At 39.6% G+C, this 18911-nt stretch overlaps 1 protein-coding gene across 1 annotated transcript in view; it reads left to right on the forward strand.

Annotated features, from left to right (window-relative positions):
• The window catches only part of LOC126259815 (uncharacterized), a 163455-nt gene that overhangs the window by 71381 nt on the left and 73163 nt on the right, over positions 1-18911 (forward strand). Inside the window, exons 3-4 of the mRNA XM_049956853.1 lie at positions 6570-6785; positions 7315-7584. Coding sequence (XP_049812810.1) covers positions 6570-6785; positions 7315-7584 — 486 coding nt within the window. The remainder of the gene's footprint in view (positions 1-6569; positions 6786-7314; positions 7585-18911) is intronic.

The raw sequence follows: 18911 nt of genomic DNA on the forward strand, positions 1-18911 counted from the left end.
TACTCTGTAAATCACAATTAAGTGCCTGGCAGATGGTTCGTTGAATTGAGCACAGCCAATAATTTCAAGCTGTCTGGGAAGCAATTATGATTGTTTCATCATTGAACAAAAATTATTTATTTGCAAGTGGATAATGTATCAGGAACAATTTGTAAATGAATATGTACACTATGTGATCAAACGTATCCGGACACATAGCTGAAAATGACTTAAAAGTTCCTGGTGCCCTCCATTGGTAATGCTGGAATTCAGTATGGTATTGGCCCACTCTTAGCCTTGATGACAGCTTCCACTCTCGCAGTCATACATTCAATCAGGTGCTGGAAGGTTTCTTGGGGAATGGCAGCTCATTCTTCATGGAGTGCTGCACTGATGAGAGGTATTGATGTCGGCCGGTGAGGCCTGGCAAAAAGTTGACATTCCAAAGTTGGCGTTCCGAAACATCCCAAAGGTGTTCTATAGGATTCAGGTCAGGACTCTGTGCAGGCCAGTCCTTCACAGGGATATTATTGTCGTGTAACCACTCCACCACAGGCCGTGCGTTATGAACAGGTTCTCAATAGTGTTGAAAGATGCTATCGCCATCCCCAAATTGCTCTTCAACAGTGGGAAGCAATAAGATGCTTAAAACAATGTAGGCCTGTGCTGCGATAGTGTCACATAAAACAACAAGGAATGCAAGCCCCCTCTATGAAAAACACCTCCACACCATAACACCACCACCTCAGAATTTTACTGTTTTCACTACATACGCTGGCAGATGACGTTCATTGAGCATTCGCCATACCCACACCCTGCCATCAGATAGCCATATTGTGTACTGTGATTTGTCACTCCACATAACGTTTTTCCACTGTTAAATTGTCCATTGTTTACGCTCCTTACACCAAGCGAGGCATCGTTTGGCATTTACCACTGCGATGTGTGGCTTATGAGCAGCCGCATGAAATCCAAGTTTTCTCACCTCCCGTCTAACTGTCATAGTACTTGCAGTGGCTTCTGATGCAGTTTGGAATTCAGTCAACAGATGAGGTCGGCCTGTACGCTTTGGGGCTGTTTATGTCCCTTCATGTTTCCACTTCACTATCACCGTGGACCTAGAGATGTTTAGGAGTGTGGAAATGTCGGGTACAGATGTAAGACACAAGTGACGCCCAATCACCAGACCACGTTTGAAGTCTGTGAGTTTGACAGAGTGCCCCATTCTGCTCTCTCACGATGTCTAATGACTACTGAAGTCGCTGATATGGAGTACCTGGTAGTAGGTGGCAGCACAACGCACCTAACATGAAAATGTGTGTTTTTTTAGTGTTTCCGGATACTTTTGATCACATAGTACGGCTTAAATTAATTTATGTTTTGAGAATACTTGTAGACAGTTATTAATCTTCAACTATGTGATGTTTTTTGAAATAATGAGGTAAAAGTAAGTAATGCATCTCAACAGTTTTTACATTCCCACATCAATTCACTGTATTTATCTTTTTTGTATATACTTTGCTAGATCAAGTTAGGTGATTTTGCAATGGTGTGGGATTTACATACATCTCATAGCTATATCTCTAGTTGATATTGGTCCTCTTCTTTTGTAAACTTTGGACTACACAGTTTGTAATAATGCTGCTGCTATTTGAAGTCTTTTCTTGGTGTAATCCTGGTTCTTTTTCACGTTGTTTTTGTTGTACAGATTGTATGAATTATAAACTGACATGTTAAGTATATAAAAATGATTTTTTGGTACTCTTTAAAGTATTGCAACTGGGAAACCTGCTAGTGTCTGATCTGGGCTGTCGATACCAATCATTCTCCTACAGTACGTTTCTGTTTGAAAGTAGTGTTGTGTTGACTTCTGTTTTGTACAGCCATTTCTACAGTTTTGTGCTCCTGGGAATAATATGAACTTATCCTTCCACCTCAATGGCAGTATGTGATTGCAGCTTCTCAATGTGCATCCTCTTTTTTAATTTTTCTTTAACAAAATCTCCCTGCGTAGTTTTTCCATTAAAACAGACTGTTCCAACAACATTTGTTCCATTTTCAACTAAAGTTACAAACAGTTTTGGTGAAGAATACCAATTATCCATATACAAAATGTGTTCTTTATTTAGTATTGACTTAGATGACTCCATAACAACAGTTTCAGACACATTGTAATAAAGATCCTGTTTTATTGTTTCCTGAATATATTTTAAAATTCTAGCAATAGCCATAGACTGACCTGCACAGTTCATAAAATTTTATCGCAAATCTTACACTCTTCGAGGTATTAAATTATTTATAAAACATGTGCCCCTTAAATTTCATCAACAGTTCATTGATTGCGATGTTCTCTTCCATTACATACACTTATTTGAATTTTTTATTACAACAATTTATCACAGGTGTGACTGCAAGTATTCTGTCCCTCTTGTCAGTTATAACCTTCTTTGCAAAGTGTAAAAACCTAGTGATTTACAAAAACCTTTTCACTGGCGTAATTTTCCTTAATATTATAGACGACTCTTTCAGACAAGTACATCTGAATTTTACTTGGGTCGTTATTACTCATAATGCAATGTATATTTTCATTTCATTCAGTTGACAGGGATCTTACCAATTTTCTTTCTTGTATTTTTATTGCTTGTTGTTTTTCTGTGTTCTGATTGACTTCCATGACACTGTTATCCCAAACACATTGTCAGACATTATATGTCTGCTTGTGTCTGTATATGTGTGGATGGATATGTGTGTGTGTGCGCGAGTGTATACCCGTCCTTTTTCCCCCTAAGGTAAGTCTTTCCGCTCCCGGGATTGGAATGACTCCTTACCCTCTCCCTTAAAACCCACATCCTCTCGTCTTTAGTTAAATTTATGTATTATAATATTCAATTATTTGAAAATTCCAACCCATCAGTTAAAAAGAAGGGACGAAATAATCTCTCTCTCTCTCTCTCTCTCTCTCTCTCTCTCTCTCTCTGAATGAAACAAGCCACATATATATCACAGAAAGGACATATGATATTGAAGATGGTAGTAATAAGTCTGTGATAATAGTGGACAGTGATTTAACAGCTCCTGCTAATAATGGCAGTGATGATAGCAAAACTGTCTTTCCAGTATGAAAGTGTGAAACAACACTAGCCACTGAAGACAACACCGATAATTAAGATAGTAACACTTACCCAAGCAATTCATTTAAAAAGAAGACAATAACAAGCCAAAATTCTGGGAGTATATGCAGACTCCTGGCATAATAGCACTAATATTAGAATGGTTACGTGGACGTAGAAGAGTGTCAGATTTTTTTCATATAATATATCTAAAAACAAAGATGATGTGACTTACCGAACGAAAGCGCTGGCAGGTCGATAGACACACAAACAAACACAAACACACACACAAAATTCAAGCTTTCGCAACAAACTGTTGCGTCATCAGGAAAGAGGGGAAGGAGAGGGAAAGACGAAAGGATGTGGGTTTTAAGGGAGGGGGTAAGGAGTCATTCCAATCCCGGGAGCGGAAAGACTTACCTTAGGGGGAAAAAAGGACAGGTATACACTCGCGCACACACACACACACACATATCCACACATATACAGACACAATCATATATATATATATATATATATATATATATATATATATATATATATATATATATATATAATCTGATTGTGTCTGCATATACTCCCAGAATTTTGGCTTGTTATTGTCTTCTTTTTAAATGAATTGCTTGGGTAAGTGTTACTATCTTAATTATCGGTGTTGTCTTCAGTGGCTAGTGTTGTTTCACACTTTCATACTGGAAAGACAGTTTTGCTATCATCACTGCCATTATTAGCAGGAGCTGTTAAATCACTGTCCACTATTATCACAGACTTATTACTACCATCTTCAATATCATATGTCCTTTCTGTGATATATATGTGGCTTGTTTCATTCTTTCAGGAAATTATAACAGACATGCATGAACACAACAGAGGAGATTACCTACCTGTGAAGGAAGTAACAGAATATCAAAAACTGTTGTACCTCGAGTCTGACTCTTGTTGCTGTCATATGTCCTGAATGATGTACCACAAGCCACAGTCATCTTGTTTTGGTATAATCCCCACAAAATATCACGAGGCAGCTCGCGCTAATTGTTTATGGCACAACTTCCTTGTGAAGGGTCTCACTCGTGGTTGTAGGGTGAGGGTTTAATACTGACATAAAATCCAAACAATATTTCATACACAACACTTTCATTTTACTCAACAGTTATTTGGAAATCACTACTTAAAATCAACCAAGTTTTCATTTGGCACTTAGTGTCACGTAAGGCAGAAAATTAAAAAAAAGAAAAAATTCTTGAGTAAATACAGCTCACCCTTCTCTCCTGTGTAACATGCAGTGTTGTAATATCAACTGCACTGTGCTGGTGTAACTTGGTGACATCAAGATGTGTTTATATAGCTGCCTCTCATGCTACAAAACATTGTGTAGTCGCCAGTCACCCACTCCAAACGCGTCGCATCCGCCAAAGTAACCGAATGCCAATCTTTCATTTTGTTGTCTTAAAAAAAATCTTCTTTGTCAGGTGAAATGCTGTGATTTTTTTGTGATTAGTAACTATTTCCTTCACAACAATTGTTTTTTGTGCATGTATTAAAATGCACACTTCCTTTCTTCAGTTGGTTATTTATTTGGGTTCCAAGATCAGTGCCACAAATAGATAAGTCTTCTTAAATACTTTCTTCTAATGATCTTTATTACCCATTTTTATTAAAAAATTTTTGCTTTTCTCACTCGTGGTAGCACACACAATTTTTTTGCGATGTTTAATATATATATATTTTTTTTCCCCAGCTATGAACTTGATCCATATTCTGCATTTAGGCACTGCAAATGTGGTGTTATGCTTCCAGGTCTAATAACGTAGCCTGTATGAACTTCTCACAGATTCAGTTTTCTTCAACAGTCGCCACAATGTATGTCTTCATACTTTATATTCTTGACCACTTTAGCTTGTAAGGCTCTTCTTGGACTCGTGCACCGACCACATTTTAGTTGCAGTTAAGAGAATATATATATATATATATATATATATATATATATATATATATATATATATATATATATATATAAGGAAACATTCCACGTGATAATAGAGGGAAACGTTCCACGTAGGAAAAATATATCTAAAAACAAAGATGATGTGACTTACCAAATGAAAGTGCTGGCAGGTCGACAGACACACAAACGAAGCACAAACATACACACAGAATTCAAGCTTTCGCAACAAACTGTTGCCTCATCAGGAAAGAGGGAAGGAGAGGGAAAGACGAAAGGATGTGGGTTTTAAGGGAGAGGGTAAGGAGTCATTCCAATCCCGGGAGCGGAAAGACTTACCTTAGGGGGAAAAAAGGACGGGTATACACTCGCGCACACACACACATATCCATCCACACATATACAGACACAAGCAGACATATTTAAAGATATGTCTGCTTGTGTCTGTATATGTGAAAGCGCTGGCACGTCGATAGACACACAAACATACACACAAAATTCAAGCTTTCGCAACAAACTGTTGCCTCATTGCGAAAGCTTGAATTTTGTGTGTATGTTTGTGTTTGTTTGTGTGTCTATCGACGTGCCAGCGCTTTCGTTTGGTAAGTCACATCATCTTTATATATATATATAGAAGGAAACATTCCACGTGATATGGAAACATTCCACGTGGGAAAAATATATCTAAAAACAAAGATGATGTGACTTACCAAATGAAAGCGCTGGCACGTCAATAGACACACAAACATACACACAAAATTCTAGCTTTCGCAACCAACGGTTGCCTCGTCAGGAAAGAGTGAAGGAGAGGGAAAGACGAAAGGATTTGGGCACTTTGCCTCTGTATATGTCTGCTTGTGTCTGTATATGTGTGGATGGATATGTGTGTGTGCGCGCGAGTGTATACCCGTCCTTTTTCCCCCTAAGGTAAGTCTTTCCGCTCCCGGGATTGGAATGACTCCTTACCCTCTCCCTTAAAACCCAAATCCTTTTGTCTTTCCCTCTCCTTCCCTCTTTCCTGACGAGGCAACCGTTGGTTGCGAAAGCTAGAATTTTGTGTGTATGTTTGTGTTTGTTTGTGTGTCTATCGACGTGCCAGCGCTTTCGTTTGGTAAGTCACATTTTATATTTTTTTTTTTTTCAAGTGAAAAATGAATGATAGGAAGAGGAATGATCGTTTGGTAAGTCACATTATATATATATATATATATTTTTTTTTTTCAAGTGAAAAATGAATGATAGGAAGAGGAATGACAGCAAATGAAGAGGTTGATTGTATGATTAAAATGACATGGCAAAAGAATGGAGATGAAAATTACATTTAAATCAATTAATTGAATAAAAATGATTAGTCATTTCAATAAAGATTTAAAAATGTACACACACAAAATTTCTGTCCACTAGAATCACTCATGTAAGTGTACTGCATTATATTAATGTGTACGGAGTGGTGCACGGTAACAGTTAAAATTTTGAATCCTTTGCAGAGCTGTTTGACTGAGTTTTTCTCGTCTTTTACTAATTTTTTGTTTCTTTAGATCCGCCCAGCTAGAAAAGAATGCTCCCAACCATCCAGTATGCAAAATTATATTGCGCCTGCAGCCCCAAAATTCTCTTCCTCTGTTGCTGATAAATCTGTCCAAGTTGAATGTGATGCTGCCAATGATCAGAATAAACTTCGACGTACATATGTTGATCAGTGTGTGCAGGTGACTGAACCACCAGCAGTGGATATTCGTGAAGATCTATTGAAGGTAAAATGTAGCTCAAAGGAATATGAATGTACAAAAATTATTTCTAATATTGTTGTGATTTTAAGTGACAGACCACTGAATAAAAATAGTAGAGTACAACATGACATTCTTTGTAACAGAAGCTAGCGCTAGTGCTCTCTCTCTCTCTCTCTCTCTCTCTCTCTCTCTTCATGTTGTATGATATCATACGTCAGATTTATATAAATGCATGTAAAACGTTGCTACACTAGTTTTTATTTGGGTACAATCATATACACTTAAGCTTTATAAATTATAAATATAATGGGACCCTGTAAAAATTATCTTTGGTTTTTCATTTGTTAAAGCATTTAGCGGTAGTAGAATTACCTATTAAATTTCAGTTATCTATTTTGCAGATATTAAATACAATCAGAGAATTCTGTTGAAACATGCAATTATGCAATTACACAGTATTCATAAATTACTTATTGTGCTTGTCTAGCATTAGCATTTGTATCAGTGTAATTTCTGCTTTATTATACATGATTACAATATGCCAAAATTCTAGGATGACTATGGAATTCCATACAAAAGCAATCAAAAAAGAAAATATATCGGTGGACTTCACGATTTAGAAGTTGCTGCAGATGAAAAGCTGAGCCTCAATATTGAAGACAGTACTCTTAAGAATTCCATTGATTTTAGTATGCTGAGCCCTAGAGATAGGAGACTGATGGAATTTTGTGGCAGTGGCAGTTATAACCCAAGCTTTTATGAGAAGTGGAAATCTCCTACTACAAGAACTGTTGCTGAAAAGGATGCTGGTTTAGCTGCAGAGGTAAAAAATTGAGTAGTAATTAAGCAATAGAATTACTGTCAAACCAGTTTAAAATGCAGTGTGCACTGGGGAAAAAAACTTTGATATAATTGTCAGAAATGTCAAGAATGCCAGTAGCTGTAATTTCATGTCGAATTTATTGTCAGTTGATTTCAGTGTTACAGTACTTCATCATCAGGCTCTCTGTACCAGATAACATATGTATGTCATATATGAAAATCACTGGACTTAGCACCAGCTCTTGCTCACACAGCATTTGCACGTGACAACACCTCAGACACAACTTCAGTTGTGTTTGAGATGATGCGTGCAAATTCCTTTTGAGCAAGAACTGGCGAGAAGGGTGATTATTTTCACATACAACATGCATATGGTTGTCATCGAGGAAATTCAGTCGTTATCTGATATACAGGGTGTTACAAAAAGGTACAGCCAAACTTTCAGGAAACATTCCTCACATACAAATAAAGAAAAGATGTTATGCGGACATGTGTCCGGAAACGCTTACTTTCCATGTTAGAGCTCATTTTATTACTTCTCTTCAAATCACATTAATCATGGAATGGAAACACACAGCAACAGAACGTACCAGCGTGACTTCAAACACTTTGTTACAGGAAATGTTCAAAATGTCCTCCGTTAGTGAGGATACATGCATCCACCCTCCATCGCATGGAATCCCTGATGCACTGATGCAGCCCTGGAGAATGGTGTATTGTATCCCAGCCGTCCACAATACGAGCACGAAGAGTCTCTACATTTGGTACCGGGGTTGCGTAGACAAGAGCTTTCAAATGCCCCCATAAATGAAAGTCAAGAGGGTTCAGGTCAGGAGAACGCAGAGGCCATGGAATTGGTTTGCCTCTACCAATCCATCGGTCACCGAATCTGTTGTTGAGAAGCGTACGAACACTTCGACTGAAATGTGCAGGACCTCCATCGCGCATGAACCACATGTTGTGTTGTACTTGTAAAGGCACATGTTCTAGCAGCACAGGTAGAGCATCCCGTATGAAATCATGATAACGTGCTCCATTGAGCGTAGGTGGGCGAAACTAAAATGAGCTGTAACATGGAAATTAAGCATTTCCGGACACATGTCCACATAACATCTTTTCTTTATTTGTATGTGAGGAATGTTTCCAGAAAGTTCGCCGTACCTTTTTGTAACACCCTTTAGAGGGCCTGATGATGGCGTATTGTAATGCTGAAACTGGTAGCTAATAAATTGGAGATAAAATTGCAGCTGACTGAGCTTTTGACATTTTATCATACATATCAGCTGTGTTTCTACCATTCACTAAAGCATGAATGGGTGCACCTAAGTTTGATAACAATGTCTGAGCAGATCATAAGACGTTAAATTGAATAAAATTTACCAAGTTAGTGAAGGCAAAAAGTGCAAAGTTGTGGAGATATGGCCACAAAGCAGTAACAACTCAGTAACAAAAGTGCATAAATATGTAAATTTATCATAACATCTGTTATGCTAGAGAGCACAGGAACTGGTTGAGTTGCTTCAGATTACTTAAGCAGAACAGTTGCAGCTAGACAATGTTCACTTTCATATGCTAGACTGGTTAACTTAGAAGAGGTCTTTTTACTCTTAGCTTTGCAGCACATATCTTGACAGTTAAATAGCCATGCTAAGAACAATATTTTAGTAACATTTAGCAATTCAGATTCCCTGCCCAGCCTGAGCATCAGCATGGAACAGTTTCAGTAAATAATGCAGCCCCACACTTGTCTGGTGGTGCTCCATAAAGTCTTCGATAGGCACCATTGATAATAGGACTATTGCAGTTAGGCTCAAATCTAATCAGTGTATTAAACAATGTAAGCAAATGTTGGATTGCTGTTAGGCTTAACACACAAATGTGATTTTTCTTGTAAACAGTGTAGCTCTTAGTATGCAAAATTGTTAATCAATGATGTTATAGGTATATATAGCTCTTGATAGTGAAGTTATCGTGAAGGCTTTAAGGTCATCTGTTCCAACCCTGAACAATGTGCTAAAAATTGCTGAAGCTCAAAAGCACAAGCTATGTTCCACAATACTTCTGGTATCAGCATGTTCTTCAATCAACAAATGACAACCAGTCAATGTTGTCATCTGATTTACTGAGCACAGTCGTCTGGTAGACTGGAAAGGCAGGACTCATAATGGTCAGTTCCTCTCGTTGTTGGTAGAAGCACACAGGTAAAAGCATTTTGTTAGCCATGTCTTCAGCATCTGTATGACCCTCTAAAATGGGTCAAACAAACATGTGAATGTTTATGCTGCCCTTCACTGTATATGTTCAATTATCCCCTGTCAGTTTTATTTGGTACTGGCCCCACACATTTGGACATTATTCTAGATGGATCACATGAGTGATATGTAAGCAGTATCCTTTATAGACTGATTGTATTTTCCAAGTTCTCTACCAATAAACCAAAGTCCACCACCTGTATTACCCACGACTGAGTATATGTGATCATTCTATTTGGTATCCCTACAAAGTGTTACACACAGGCATTTTTAAGAGTTGACCAATTCCAGCTGTAACTCACTGATATTATAGTCATAGGAGACAACGTTTTTTTCATTTTGTGAAGTGCACTGTTTTACATTTCTGAACATTTAAAATAAGTTGCCAATGTTTGCAGCACTTTGAAATCTTATCAAGCTCTGACTGAATATTTATCAGCTTCTTTCAGGCAGTAATTCTCTGTAGATAACTGCATCGTGTGCTAAAAACCTGAGGTTACTATGTATATTGTCTGAGATTTCATTAATATACAACATGAACAACAAGGGTCCCAACACACTTCCCTGGTGAATACCTGAAGTGAACAATGGCTCTCCATCAAAAATAGCATGCTACTCCTTCCTTGCCAAAACAATCCTCAGTCCAGTCACAAATTTCCCCTAATATCTCAAATGAGTGTACTTTCGACAATTAGCATAGATGTGGTGTTGAGTCAAATTCTTGTCGGAAGTTGAGGAATAGTGCTTCTAACCTGACTGCCTTGATCCATGGCTTTCAGTGTGCCATGTAAGAAAGGTGCGAGTTGAGTTGCACACGATCAATGCTTTCAAAATTCATGCTTGTTGGCATGAAACTGGTTATTCTGTTTGAGATACCTCTTTTACTTGAGCTTAGGATATATTCTAAGATTCTACGACAAATAAATGTTAAGGAATGGGAAGATAGTTTTGTGGATCTCGTCTACTACCATTCTTGTTAACGAGTATGACGTATGTGTTTCTCCAAGCACTGGACATGTTTTCCCGTTTGAGGGATCTGCAGCAGATTATTGTTAAAAGAGGGGCTAACTCAGCTGCAGATTCAGTACAGAATCTGACAGTGTTTCCATTGGGCCCAGGAGCTTTGTTCAGTTTCAACTGTTTGTCAACATCACTGCACTAACAACTATTTCACTTATCTTTTGAGTGGTATGAGGATTAAATTGAGGCAATTCTCCTCATTTTTCCTTTTAATCGAACATTTGAAAACAGAGTTAAGCATTTCAACTTTTGCTTTGCTAACCTCTATTTCAATTCCTGTCTCATTCGTGAGTTAGTGAACACTAACTTTGGTGCCACTAACAGCCTTTACATAATACCAGAATTTCTTTAGATTTTGTGAAAGATCATTTTACAATATTCTGCTACTGTGACCTTCACCCCCTGTCACATTGCATTGATGAGGATGTGGGAAATGTCTCCAACGCGATCACCCTCAATGCTGGAACTGCCCTTTTCTTCAGGACCCCTCCGTTGCTGGCTGGTGCCGTGGGGGACCAAAGATACTGCAACAGCTATTCAGGATCATAGAAGAGGCATCTCAAGTGACATCTTCTTCACTGAACACACTCCTCAGTTTTAAGTGGTTTCACACTGTGGCTCACTGTCCAATTAAACACAGTAAGATGGAATGCTGGGAGTGCTACTTATCCTCCTTGAGAATATATTTCTCTTCATTGCAGATGTTGGCCAAGCTCTGTAGTCCGAAGATCAATAATTCTGGTTCTTTTCTTTCATGGTGATATTTTTTTTACTGACGCATTGGCTCTTTGTGAACTGCTTTGTGACTGTGCCGGCATCGTGTTCTCACACAGCTACCTTTCAGTTTCGTAAACGGCAAGTTGAAGACATTTCCGTATCCCTAACCTCCTTCCCTAGTCTTACTAACACATAATGAACCTTTCATGGACTGGGCCTTCTACAGGCTCTATAACCTTGCCACGTGATACAGTCCCTGCCCCTGTCCCTGATTCAGTTCATAATCAGGTGATCCAACATGTAAATGTTCCTCAAGGAGTCAAGTCTCCCCAGAGTTTTCATCTGTATTTGACTAGGTGTTTTCCCTTTGCAATGACGAGCCAGTATCGTCCCATTCCTTAAACCGGGCAAAAGTCCAACATCCATCTACAGCTGCTGACCAGTTAGCTTCACTAAAGTGGTCTGCAAACTACTTGAAGGGATAGTAGCCCAGAAAATGTGCTTGGTTCTAGAATTGTGGGACCTTTTGTCCCTCTACCAATGTGGTTTCTGGGAGGGACAGCCCTCAACTAACCATCTGGTTGGGTTGTAAACAGCTGTCTGAAAGACTTTTTCATAACGCCAGCACCTAATTGCAGCCTTTTTTTGACCTGTGTAAGGAATAAGACGCCACTTGGCATCATCACGTTTTGCTTGTCATCCATAATTGGTGCTTCTGAGGCTCCATACTGATTTTTGTCTCCAGTTTTTATACTACCAGTTGTTTTGGGTTACAGTTGATACATCATTTAAAACCCCGCAGGTCCAAGAGAACAGCATCCCTAATGGCTCCGTGCCGGGTTTTACCATATTCACAAGAGTATCAAGACGACCCCCCCCCACCCCTTTTGTTTTTCAGTAGTCTTCTTGGGCAACATTTATTTTTGACACATTTTGGCGAACCAAAATTAAAAGCTGTTTTATTGACATAAAGCATCTGTCTAAAAAATTAATGTTACATTTATTCCAAATTTGTGCTATTTATTAATTGTTGACATTTTGATAATACGAGGAGAAATAAAGTAAATGAAAAGAAATTGTTTAAATTAATTTTTTGGGGCTGTGTGTTTGTGTGTGTGTGTGTGTGGGGGGGGGGGGGGGGTTCACTTACTAACAGTGTTGTCTGTGGTACCACTATTTTTAATCATTGCCATGATAATTGCATAGCTGTGAAGTTTGTATCTTCATGGCCACAAATATTTGGCTGTTTCTTCTGAATGTGTGTGTGTGTGAGCGAGTGGGTGCGCGTGCGGGTGTGGGTGTTGGTGTGCGTGTGCGTGCATGTGCAGTTGTCAACAAACCCCTTTTGTTATCTCCCCCGCCCCCCCCCCCCCACACACACACACCGACATTTCTGCTTTTGAATGTTTCGACTTAAGGAGCAACATTTATGTTTGTACACAGTAGTCATATATGTATGAGAACTTTTGTTGCAAACCTATTCAGATACAACAGGAGTTTGTAAGACAATAGACTTTAGTGCTATTTCCTCCTGTTTTCCACCAAACTGTCAAATTTTAAGCAGAGCAATAGATTGTTCCAGTGCCTAGTTCATAGTTTCTTGCCCATTCCTTGCACTAGCACCGTGTGGGTTAAATGTCACGTGGTTTCTAGCAAAGTCGGTACTGTGTCGAGCCCTTATGGTATCGGTAAATCTTGAGCCAGTTCAAAAGCAAGTATCATCTGCAGCCCTGCCCTTCCAAGTTCTTCAAAACATACCTGCATGTGACCTCGATAACCGAAGCTTCATCTGTAAATGTAAGACAACTTCTATGTACTCTGTTAAACAATGTAAAAATGCTAACCTGAGTAACAGTAGATAATCTGTGAATATAAGATGACTGTATTTTTTGAATGATAAATTTGGGAACATACCTTGTTTTATAATTGGGTAAATATGGTACTTTCTTCGTTGCCATCACTGGCAACTTACCTTCGTTGGACCAGTGTTCATCCTCGTACTGTACTGTGACAACTTTTGTATTTAGTGTAGCTGCCACTGGGCAGACCTGACTGACCACCAGTGCCAGGTCACTATCCAAAGGGCTATGACCCTTTGCCACAACTTCCAGTAACACATCTCTGTTGTCATAACACTGTCCATGTTGGTCCAGAACTTGGATGCTGATGCACATTCCCTACTTTTAGGGCAGCTCTTTGATAAAAAAGCTGACATGGCTGCCTCATATTAGTCAACTAAAGACTAGCTGCATGCGAGATCTTGACACTGCTTCCTTTCCCACCTTTCAGTCTGTGGATCATACTACTCTCCTCCATATTTACCAGACCCTGGTCTCATCCCAGTTGGACTATGATTGCCAGTGATGGTGGCATCTCTTGAGTAAAATATTCTGGAGGTAAAATACAGTACTCCCCCATTCAGATTTCTGGACGGCGGCTACTCAGGAGGATATTATCTTCATGAAAAACAAAACTGGCATTCTGCATGTTGAGTTGTGGAATGGTGGACCTTTTAGTCAGGTAGGGGGGGTTAGAGAATTTAGAAAGGTAAATGGGTAGTTTGAAGCTAGGTATAGTAGGAGTCAGTGAAGTGCTGTGGCAGGAAGAACAGGACTTCCAGCCAGATCAGTGCAGGGGTATGAACACAAAATCAAATAGGGGTAATGCGGAAGTGTGTCTAATAATAAAGGAGAAAATATTAATACATGTGAGTTGCTGTGAACAGCATAGTGAACACATTATCATAGCCAAGATAGACATTAAGCCAACACCACCCCAGTAATACAAATTTACATGCCAACTAGGTCGCCATATGATGAAAAGATTGAAAGGATGTATGACAAGGTAAAAAAAAAAATTAATGCGAGTGTGGTTTCAGTTGCCTGAGACTGCAGTCATGTGTGAGAGTTGCGATTTCGTGTGCCTGTGTCTGTCGTCTATTGTTGAGGAAGGACTTCATGGCTGAAAGCTTTAATTGTGAGTCTTTTTGTTGCGCCTATCCCTGGCTTAGCATCTCTGCTATATGGCGAGTAACAACTTTCCTTTTCATAATGTTGTTACATTCAATCCTGGATTTTCCATTGTTTGAAAAAATTAGTCAGATAGTTAAGGGAGAGGAAAATTTAATTGCTGTGGGGGACTAGAATTCGACTGTAGGAAAACAAAGAGAAGGAAAATACAGTGGAACTTCAATTTTATGTTCTCTGATTTTAATGTTTTTGCAACTCTGTCATAAATTCATAGCCCCTTTGAAAAATCCAAAAGATTAGTGTCACAAATTCCATGATTTTATGTTTCTTCCTGGTAATGTTTATCTCGATTCTCCGTTCTTACTTGGTGTCTCGCTTGACTTCATCCCATTTTCTTCCTATTGATATTTGGTGTGATTGAACAAGTTACAAGTGGCGCAAAAGATAAAGAGCTCGCACCGCAGTTGGTGGTGGAGTTAAGAGAATATTTTAGGCCTTTGCGGAGAGGGAAGACATGAGAAAGGAAATGCTGATGTAATCCACAATTGGCATTGCCAACACAGCTTGCAACATTTAGCTTTACCATGCAGTTATGATACTGTTAGGTTGTGGCAGCAATGGAAAAACAGGACAGTCAACAGAAAGTGTTCCGGACCGTGTCAATACATGATGAAAGGGCCCAGCTGCCACCTTTCCTTGTGCCACTTATAATTCAGTCATGTCTTTTTGCGTGTATTTCCACTGTACTGTATGCAGTAACAATATCAGTCACCAATCTTTTAAATTCAAAACTGAGTCTCGAAGAATATGTGTGGTCAGAACCAAGAAAACACTGGTCATTTTCAGCCAGTGAGTTCTTATTGGCTGGTGACTCATTATATCATCCAGCAGCCAGTGCAGCCACCACACTATACTAAGACATGTGAAATGAGCTCTCCTCCTGGATGTGTGTAGAGGGGAGTGGCCCTTCAACAACAGGAGTGCAGGAAGTTACGTGAAATGCTGAAAATATACTTCTTCTGCAGATCATGTGCCTTGGCAGGGACTTCACACGGAAATAGAACAAGGGTTTTGTGATAGCACATTGTAAAGACTTTTGTGTTCAGATATAACTGAGATACAGTTGCAACAACTACATACATACTCATGTATATACTTTGCACCACACACTGTAGATCATAAAGATTGGTGGCAGTGATAGAAGGCTTGAAAGGAAATTGTAGTGCCTGAGCTTTCTTTTAAATTTACACTTTATGCAGTGTACAGAAATTCACAGAGCTTACTTCTAATAAGCTTGTAACATCAACTGGGGAAGTAAACTCCTTTTTCAAGTCTCTATTTCTCTCATCAAGCCTAAAATAAAACTTTGTAAGCTACAGAAGGAAAACACACGTTCCTACATGTTAGATTCTGACACCTGTCAATGCACTTCACATCGTTTAATTCACTGTGTTCATCAGTTTTTGCTTTTTTTCTGGGTGAGTGCAAAGGAAAGATATCTCAAAATGTGTGTTTTGATGTATAATTTGTGGTCATAGCATGTCAGAAGACAACTTGATTACCTTGTAACCAGATATCAATTTCAATTTTTTGACAAGTTTTTACTTGCTGTTGCAAATCTCTGATTTTTTAAGAATTGATGAAATTCGTTACCATAGATTATTGTATATACAGTGTATTGTAAAGGACTGCAGTTTTTGGTCGTAATATGCCAATTACATATATTTTTGCCTGTATTTCCTCAATTCTGCATTTTCCTCAATTATGCATTTTTTAACATGAAAACATAAAATAGTGTTTTCACTGTAATAGGGGGCTATGCACTGGGGGAAAGGAAAGAAAGAGTAAGCTGCCTAGTAGAATTTTAGACAGAGCAGAGATTAATCTTCACTAACAATCTTAATAACTGTAACAAGTTATAGTGACGGCTGAAGGCCTTATCGAGACAGAACTGAAACTATTTGGCGGCTGAAAGCCACAAGCAATGTTACAAACAATTAACGACTCAAGGCCAGCAGCTATTTCAGAATAGACAACAGCTGAAGGCCTGAATTACAAGTGAGGAAGGCAGTTGCAAGTTAAAATACTAAAACCTTTTTTAAAACAATCTTAACGAACCGTAACAGGCTATTGTGACGGCTGCAGGCCTTATTAAGAGAAAATTGAAAATAATTTGTCGGCTGAAGGCCACAAGCAGTGTTACAAACAATTAACAGCCGAAGGCCGTAATTACAAGTGGGGAAAGCAATAACATGTTAAAACATTAGAGTAAATTTTAAACAATTATGACAACTTGTCCACATAGGATGGAGCGATCCATAGACAGTGCTCCCTGGATTGACCTGAGGAAGGTGACTACAGCTGTGTAAGCGGTGAGACAGGCAGCCAAGAGTTGTACTCGCGTAACAGGATGGCAACTCACACTAGGGGTAGCTTAAGTGCCGACCGACCGACTAACCAATCCACCTAACATTCGATCACCGGTACAACAATGGAATATTTTTAGGTAAGGGCGAAGAGACGGACAGCACCCCATCTACAGAAACACACCCAAGGCCGAAGGAAATGCTAGAACCAAGGTAGACCTCCCAAAAACATATGCACAGTACAATTCAAGATGCTGTCAAACTACACGCCGTGTCGGACAGCATCAACACGACGAGGAAAGGTACACTGCCGGAAAAGTACACTAACCTCCAGGGCAGGTAACTGGGGCATTAGCGGTCACAAGGCAGAAAGTACCGCTGGTTGCACTTTACTAATAAGAATAAAACTAAATCCAAACGAACATAAAGGAGTAGAAGGTGGCTAATAGCTTCCACCAACCTGACAGACTCCACTTGTTGTTGTTAGTCTCACCGACCCTGGGAGCAGCAACTTGCAAATAGCAGCGAGATCTCAAACTGTGGAGGTTTCACTACTGGATAAGGTTCACTCAACTTCAAACGTCCTGAGTTCGGTCATTGGCTACAGCCCCTTGATCTGACAATGCCTACACGCCGCCAGCGGTCTAGCCCTGCCCATGCGCTGCGGATGTCCTCGCTGTTCCTATGTGAAGCCGAACGCAGGCAGCATTTAAATCACTGGACGAATCAGAAGTTGGCACAAACACAGAGAAGCCAGGAGCTGTTGGGAAACCAAATGCACGTTGTCTGCTGCGCCGACCGACCAAACGAACAACCAACGGTTGTCCCCACTCGAGCCAGGCATGGAAAAGATCCCAGTATAAATCGTCGACTGACAACTTATTGCCATGAGGGCACTTCAACGAGCACACGTACGCGCACCCCCCCCCCCTCCCCTCCCACAGACACACACACAGGTAAAAGTTACACTACTCTAATATCACGGTCCATTCAACTAAAACATGCTGAATCGTGTCCTTGACGTGGTCGTGCACTCTAGCGACCACATCCTTCCGTCGGACAGTGCATGTGTGTCGCCAGTGGTCGGGCGAGTACTGGCTGTCTGGCCCTCACTGCTGCTTCGTCCCAACTCCACTCCCTGGACACGCGATGACACGGAAATACTAGAGGCCGCTCCAAAGATGGTAGCACAGTACGTGCTATCGATAAGTGCTGCTGCTGCTGCTGCTGCTGCTGCCACTGCCACTCATGGTCAGACAAGGCGAGCAAACGTAGTGGCATCAGTGAACACACTAAGCAAACGAGATGACAGTATCGCTATTACAAGATGCCAAACTATGAATGGCATAAACGCAAGCCACACAAGGCTCAGGTAGCTTTGTGAGATAAAATAGTGAAGGCAACAATGATCTAATAGGTAAAAAGATAAGACCTAGTAAAATCTTGGGATGACACAACAGGTACTGAATTTAATTTTTGAAAGGAGAAAATGTGAAAATAAAGCAAGGTACAGGGAATATATATTTCGAAAAGATAAGATTGGCAGAAAGTGCAAAATGGCTAAGCAGGAATAGCTAGAGTACAAATGCAAGGCTATAAAAGCATGTTTATCTGCAGGGGGGGGGGGGGGGGGGATAGATAATGCGTATACAGAGATTAAAGAGACCTGTGGAGAAAATAGAATTAGCTCTATGAATATCGAGAGCTCAGATGACAAGCCAGTGCTAAGCAAAGAAAGGAAAACTGCAAGATGGAAGTAATACATAGAGGGTTCATATAAGGGACATGAACTAGAAGGTACTGTTATAGAAACTGAGGTAGGGGCAATGTGAGTTAGTTATTTTTTAAATTTTTGTATAAATAATGGTAAGTCTTTGAAGATATGTGGGGAGGGGGCGGTCCGAACAGCTGCTGTTGTTACCTTCACCTGTAACATACCAATTCTCATTAATGTCTTGTAAGGTAATGTCCATAGAATCAACCGCTTTACCTCTTTTCTTGTTA

The sequence above is a fragment of the Schistocerca nitens genome, chromosome 5 (genome assembly GCF_023898315.1).
Source record: "Schistocerca nitens isolate TAMUIC-IGC-003100 chromosome 5, iqSchNite1.1, whole genome shotgun sequence".
In the NCBI taxonomy this organism is placed as follows: Eukaryota; Metazoa; Arthropoda; class Insecta; order Orthoptera; family Acrididae; genus Schistocerca; species Schistocerca nitens.